This window comes from Capsicum annuum, chromosome 3 (genome assembly GCF_002878395.1).
Source record: "Capsicum annuum cultivar UCD-10X-F1 chromosome 3, UCD10Xv1.1, whole genome shotgun sequence".
Classification (NCBI taxonomy): domain Eukaryota; kingdom Viridiplantae; phylum Streptophyta; class Magnoliopsida; order Solanales; family Solanaceae; genus Capsicum; species Capsicum annuum.
The window spans coordinates 251,655,820-251,663,178 of NC_061113.1; the positions used below are offsets into that span (position 1 = coordinate 251,655,820).

Here is a 7,359-nt window from a genome sequence, read left to right on the forward strand (position 1 = left end):
TCTACTTCTTCGAAGGTAGTGGTATGAACTGCATACATTTTACCCTCCCCAGACCCCACTTGGTGGGAATTCACCGGGTATGTTGTTGTTGGCATAAAATAATACGTAAGGTCATGTCTTGAGCACTCAAATGTTGCAACGCAATATAGAATGAGAACCTCTACTGGAGCAAATGAATTTTGTATTTCTTATAAACTACTTAGGTAACTATAATAATGAGGTCACAACAGCAGTTAACAAAGAAGACTGATGGCAAAAGATAGTGGAAACACAATGTAAGGGTTTGTTGAGGCAGAAAAGAATGATGCCTCCAACTGGGGTGTGGGGGTTGAATCTTAAAATTGTTGGGTCTGTACTTGCAGGAAAAACAAATTGTATATTTCACCCTTCTGTGTACACTGCCGTAGAGTTTGATGTAACCCTGCAATGGCAGGGGAAGCTTCTTCTATACAGGAAATCGATTATTAATTTATGTAAAACATTTTTAATGTACTTGCCAGCATGCTCTTGAGTCTTCTCAGCCAGTCGTAGTGCACCTCCCGCTGAACTTCAAGAGCTGCATTGAAGCAAAATCCTGCTTTCTCACTGTCTCACCGTGTTGAGAACTACTTCTCTAAATCATTCACAGAAACTGTGTGGCAGTATTTTTTTTGTTCTTTTTTCTGACCAAGTGTTACCGTCAACACGATTTAAATGCTGCTACTTAGTGTTTCATCCTCATTGGATGATTGTAGACACTCCCATGGGTTTGAGTAGAAATAATCCTCTTCTTTGGGTCGGTCTGGAATAACCAACCTCTTGGTTGGGTTGCCCATTCGTTCAGCATGAGCTTCCTTAACTGCATGAGAGAACTCATCCCATGTCAATGATCCAGCAGTATATTGGTCTATTAAATCCACTAGAAGCTTTCTGTCCAACAAGATGGTCTTCTTGTAGCCAAGATATCTGCAAAGAATGGTAAGACTTTTAATGTAATGACACATAAAGCAACGATTAAATCTTCAAGAGCTGAAGCTAAATTTGTACCGAATACCAGCAAAACAATAAGAAAACATCATGTAGCTAAAGTTGTACTGGAATCAGCAAATTAACAAGAAAATTGTGTATGTATGTAATGGGCACTACGAATGGGATGACTAACAATCGAAAGCAAGTGAGGGAAGTGGTAATGCAACACACAAAAGGATATCACTTAAGCATTAGCACAGAAACAACTTCATCAAATGGAAATACCTGCGATGTCCTTCAACAACTTTGGCCATGTTTCCATCATACGTAGGAACAAAGATATCACTTTCCAATGAAACAAGATAGTCCAAGGCAGCCATTTGAGAAGAGTGATTCTGAAAGAACATAAGGTCGGAAGGTTCTAGCAGTGTCTCCTTCCTCACCTGCTCAACGTACAATAGTGCAACATGTAAGTCGACAAATTCAGGCAACATAAGCGGCTAAAAGACTAGCCTGAGCTCTCTAACTACCAGATTGGGATAAGATGCTGCAAGACTAGCCATTCGCCTTTGTCCGCCATATATCTCTCCAGCAGCAATGTAAACTTGTATGCTGGAATCAATGTCCAATGCCCTTAAAGTCATGGCAGTTTCTTCTGGTGTCAACGGACAGAGACCGTCTCTCCTTTTCAAATCTGAATTTATGATTTTCTCCTTCCACCATGGATAAGCATATCTGCGAAAGGACTAATCAGCCCAACACTAAAAGACTACTAATTACGACCACTTAAAACAAGGATATATGTTCACCTCATTCTTGTCAACTCGTCAACCTCATCCTTGTTACATCCCTGACTACATCCAGAAAAAGCTAACATATCCATTTCGTATCTCAGGTGCAGCACCATGAAAGGACCCTTTTGCCTTAGAAGTCGAATGACCTTTCTGCCCAGCTCTTCTATCTGAGGGGTGAATTTCAGGGCGCCAAAATTTACTCGACAACGCAGTTTTTGAATTTCCATGGGTTGACCATTATTAGCAAGCCGAGCATCAGTTCTGTTTAAGTGAACAACTTTGTACTTCCGAATTAGGGGAAGAATCTGTAATCAGCAAATGTGATCATCAATACTCATGGAAGAATGATGCGTTAACAACACACATCATCAAAGAAGTGTGGACGACAAACCTGGTCATGGTAGTAAGAAATATCAGACCAACTGATGGGAGGCATGGTGTAAATCATTCCTAGCTCCACTCTCCTCTTCAATCTTGGCGGTAGCTCTCTCAATATTCGGACTTCATCTCTCAAGGATGTTATAAAATGATCAACATCAAAAATATCTTGAAATTCACTGCTAGTCAAAGAGTAATGTTAAGCGTACTAGAGATCATCACCATTATATTTAAGGAAGCAATCTGTAATTAAAGACAAAATCAAGATACTCAAGGAGACACACACCTCGGATCAGCCCAAAATGAGGTTTTATCCAGCTCAGGAACTATGAGAGTCACATTCAAATATCTTGCAATGGCAACCATATCACATATCTGCCAAGATAAAAACAGAGGAAAGAAAAAAGCAACTATCAGCTATATAACTCACAATGGTTACTCTAATCGAAATACTCCAACAATACGCGCCACTAAATTGATATTTTATCTTAAATAAGCACTCACCGCAGACCTCATTTGATTCAGCCCTCCATTGCACGAAACCATAAGGTAACCATTATTCTTGTAAACCCCTGGATTCAAAATAATTAAGACAACTGTCAGGACTCAAGAATCCATGAAAATAGACTATGTGAAACAGAAATCTACAACACAACAAAGAAGGAGACAAACATCCAATGAAGCAAGTTCTCAACAAATTCCTTTTGCTGTTTCAATTAATGCTGCACAAGAAGCTAGAATAGCCCGAATAGGACCATGAGCCTTTAAGTGACCTTAACTAAGATTCCCAAGCAACATATTCAAACAATTCAACCACAGATATCACAGGTATCTCAACTATAGTTCGCATCAGGCCACAAGTTATCCGCATAACATCCTTAAGCTCTACTCTATAACAGAATATGTACCGTGATTCATTACTTTCCACAAACCTTACCAATTTCGTCACAGCCACACAGTTAAGTAAACCGAGTGGAAAAAACTACACCTGCAAGCTAAAAAAGTACTCACTTTTAGGTGGAAGAATTCTTGCAGGGACCTCCGGCGACGAATTGACAGCAAATGCAGCAGCAGATTCTTGTGAGAAACAAGAAGGCCATCCCTTCAAAACTCTAGGACCCCAAGTCTCCCCTAAAGTCATCAATTGAACCACACAAGTCCATAACAAAATTGAAGTTGTTGCCCTTATCATCCATAACTTCATTCTAGACCTGGACATCATAGAGCTTTTCAATTTCTCCACACGACTATCACCACCAAAAGCAGCTGCTGCTTTTAACCCCATTACACTCAATCCTCCCCACCTCCTCCTCTTCCTCTCTCTTCCCCCCTCAAATTCACTCTTCTCTCCCTCTACTCTACACATAGCCTGCCCATACAATAAACTCCTCTACTCAAAAAATCTTAATTAACTCCATAAAACTGCGCCTTACTGATAATGTAGTATCCAAAACCAGTCAGAAATTAAACGAAAATATGTTTAGGGCAAATAAATCCAGCACAGAAAATTCAAAGACCAAAAAGTGAGCGGATCAAACTGCTCAAATCTGAGTATTGATCCTTCGGGAAAAGTAAACAAACTTGAACAGTTAGATCTAATGTTCGTTACCAAAGCAGCAGCATAAACCCTAAATCTCTAGAACATTCCAAAAGTTCGATCTTTGAGTGATAATAGAAATGAAACCTAACTGATTATTATTCAGTTTTGTTTTCTTATGAATGAGATCGACTAAGACGATATGAAAAAATGTGAAATGCGTGAGAGATTTAGGGGGGATTTTCCGGCGAGACGGTGGAAGTTTCGCCGGAATCTGGTGCCGCCGGTGATAAGCGACGAGAGAGGGAAAAAGGAAGAAGAGAGAGAAATAAAGAAATAGAGAGAGAGAGAGAGAGAGAGAAGAACAGAGAAGAACACGCACCGCGTGGGGTGGGTTTAGGGAGTGCTTGTTTGGTGTGTGGTTATAGCGGTTATCACATACGGCAACTTCCACACTTTCTCTCCTCTTATTTTCGTTTTTAAGGTTGTTTGGTAGTAGGAATAAGAAATAATTAATTTTATAATTAATTTAAAGATGAGTTTATTTTATATTTGGTTGAAATAAAATATTTTTTGTGAGATAATTTATATCGAAATCAGTTATTCCGAGATTGTAATGTGTTATTTTTATAGCTAATTTTAGAATAACTTATTTTTCATAGAAACGATCATCCTTTAGAGATTTAGGACGTTGAATAACGCTAATTATTTCAGAATGAAATTTAGAATTTTGTAGTATTAACTAATTTTGAAATTATTTTATTCTATTATTTGTATTAAGATGGTCAAATTACTATTTCATGTAAAAGGTGAGATAAATTAATCTATGAAATATCTTAAAAATTGAGATGTTCCTACTTATTCCATTTTTGTATACCAAACAATCCGTTATGGTATTTATTTATCCTTTATTTATGTTTCCTATTGTTGTTTTTGTTTTTGTTTTTGTTTTTGAACTTTGGTAGCACAACTTCAAGTATTGGCGATTGTTATTCTCTATTTCTCTTTTTGGTTATTGTTTTAAACTAAGTTGTATATTTGACTTTTTTCCTCTTTGGGGTTTAAAATTCATTTCAGCTTTGTTTGATTATGTCATTGCAACTCCAATAGGGAAAAAAATGGCAGAACCTTTTAAAAGCATGTTGTTTTGATGTGAATTACATATTGCAATTTGCAATATATATTTAGATCAATTTATACTTACTAGTGAAAAACTAAATTAGATAAATTTTTATGTAGCCATTGTTCGCTACAAAATCTTTAATTTAATTGTATTTATTTCATTTATATAGTTGTTTTTTCTTTGGAAAACATAGGCATCATTTTTTTTTCATTTACTCCTACATATATCTTTATCTTTTTCCCCTCACATGAATCAACCGTCTTCATTACATATCAATTAGGAAATTGAAACTTGATCGTAAACTTGATCATTGGCTGTCCATCTTTTTTCACAAAGGGGGGACATATGAAAAAAAAAAATACTATATACTAATACAACATTCATTCAATAAAATAAATAAATAAATAAGCAATAAAAACAAAACAATGAGGGGAAATATAAATATAAATAAATAAAAAGAAGGAGCAAACTTTGGAGTATAAACCGGGGCACACTAGATTCCACTTCATGATTGAACAGTGTTGATTAATTGAAAACTACGGTAAATATGGAAAATAACCAATAAATAAATAAGCAATAAAAACAAAACAATGAGGGGAAATATAAATATAAATAAATAAAAAGAAGGAGCAAACTTTGGAGTATAAACCGGGGCACACTAGATTCCACTTCATGATTGAACAGTGTTGATTAATTGAAAACTAGGGCAAATATGGAAAATAACCAATAAATAAAAGCCAGCTAAATTCCTATTCATTTGGGCCCCACTACCATAAAAGTACAGTCAGACGTGTCAATGATCGAGCCACATTAATGTTACACGTGGCGCCGTGAGATGACTGTAACCTATGTATCGCCGAAATTGTATAAGCACATAGAGACACCGACAATGTCTCGCGATAAATTTGTGTCCGGAGATGGAAAAAATAGCTTTATTTTTGGCTTTTTGGTTTTCACTATCTTGTGTTTCCTTTTATCCACGCTCTTTTTGACTTTCAAATGACGAATTTTTACTTGATTTATATAGTATATATTTTAAATGCTACCGTTTTTATTGACACACTAATATTCTCTAAGTTTTAGTTTATTTAACTGATTTTTACTTAACAAATAATTTTAAAAAAATAAAAACAAAATGTGCAAAGTGAGATTAAGGGTGTGTTTGGTATGATGGAAAATATTTTTCTGGAAAATAAGTTGATTTTCTACTTATTTTCTCATGTTTGGTTGGGGAATGCAAAATATTTTTCGGAAAATATTTTATGATGTTTGGTAGGTGAGTAGAGAATATTTTTTAGAAAAATATTTTCTAGTGTTCGATTGATGAGTGAAAAAATATTTTTTAGAAAATACTGTTATCTGTTAACTAGTATATCAGTGCATCTAGCAACTCAACAATTTATAAGAACTAATTTAAGCATAACAAATAATATCAATATCGAATACTAAAATATTACAATCACTAAATTTAAGCAACTATTAATTAACAAATATAGGAGACACTTTTCAACATTTTGCTAGGACAATCTCAAGATACTATAATTAATAGAAATATAACAGAACGACAAACTTATTCAACCTCGTGAAACAAGTTACACCGATAACAAAATGAAATATGCAATTAACAAAAGTAACATAAGTAAGTCTTCCTCTATGCATATGAAAATAACAATATATTCAACGAATAGAAAATGAAAAAAATTCGGACTTCATTATTTTTTATTTCAAACAGTGAAAAATTGAAGCAAAGCACAGTGAAAAACATTTTCAAGTAATATAAATTTTTGAGAAATGTAAATTTTTTGAGTCATGTGAATATAAGTGTTGTTGGGGGAGGGGGGTGGGGGAAGAGAGGTGAGGGTAAGGTCATAAGTCACATTTGTCATTTTCCGGAAAATGACTTCCCTTGGCCCATGAGGGAAGTCATTTTTCATCAAATGGTGGAAAATAAGTTATCTTGAAAAATATTTTCCATCATACCAAACACACCCTAAAATGATTTAGAAATGTGATGACGAGATTCATGGATATTCAGTATGAGATGTGGGCAACAGATGAATTCAAGAAAGATAGAGGTAAACCGAAGAAGCATTAAAGAGAGGTGATTAAACAAGACATGACGCAGTTGAAACGTACCAAAAATATGACCTTAGAAAGCTGTAGACCATGCGAATGGGGTAAAAGTTTAGTAGTTAGGAGCGGATTGTTCTGTTGCTCTTACTAGTTGTCGTAGTATTACCATTGGAGTTTCTTGTTATTTATTTTCTGCTACTGTCTATCGTTTTCTATAGTTTGTCTGTAGTGTTATTTATTGCATTGTAATAATATTTATGTTACTAGTTATTTTTATTACTATCAGTTGTTTTTTTAGATTGTTTCTTTCTTCAACTACCTCGTCTTTGAGATAGTAAAATTACACTAATAAGTATATATATATTATTATTGTAATCTTATGCATATTATTTGAAAAGTAAAAATTAAAAATTACTAAAAAAACATTTTTTAAAAAGAAAAAACTAAAGAAAATGAAAAATTATGGGCTTCAGTATAGAACACTTTAACTAAATTTGATGGAGGCA

General features: G+C 34.7%; 1 protein-coding gene across 1 annotated transcript; it reads right to left on the reverse strand.

Annotated features, from left to right (window-relative positions):
- Positions 1–356: 356 nt before the first annotated feature.
- On the reverse strand, positions 357–4,106 carry LOC107862351 (rhamnogalacturonan I rhamnosyltransferase 1). The gene is made up of 8 exons (XM_016707905.2): positions 3,132–4,106; positions 2,625–2,692; positions 2,407–2,495; positions 2,134–2,299; positions 1,758–2,047; positions 1,479–1,683; positions 1,234–1,391; positions 357–945 (listed from the first exon to the last, which is right to left on the reverse strand). Exons 1-8 carry the CDS (start codon positions 3,484–3,486, stop codon positions 690–692), a joined length of 1,587 nt encoding a protein of 528 aa, XP_016563391.1. The 5' UTR covers positions 3,487–4,106; the 3' UTR covers positions 357–689.
- Positions 4,107–7,359: the final 3,253 nt, after the last annotated feature.

What these genes read in the sequence shown, in the direction of transcription:
- LOC107862351 (XM_016707905.2), bottom strand. Translation starts at nt 3,486, where the DNA reads ATGTGTAGAGTAGAGGGAGAGAAGAGTGAATTTGAGGGGGGAAGAGAG. An exon ending in TTTCTTACTACCATGACCAG is followed by an intron (nt 2,048 to 2,133) that starts GTTTGTCGTCCA and finishes TGCTGATTACAG; the next exon opens with ATTCTTCCCCTAATTCGGAA. An exon ending in CAGCATCTTATCCCAATCTG is followed by an intron (nt 1,392 to 1,478) that starts GTAGTTAGAGAG and finishes TACGTTGAGCAG; the next exon opens with GTGAGGAAGGAGACACTGCT.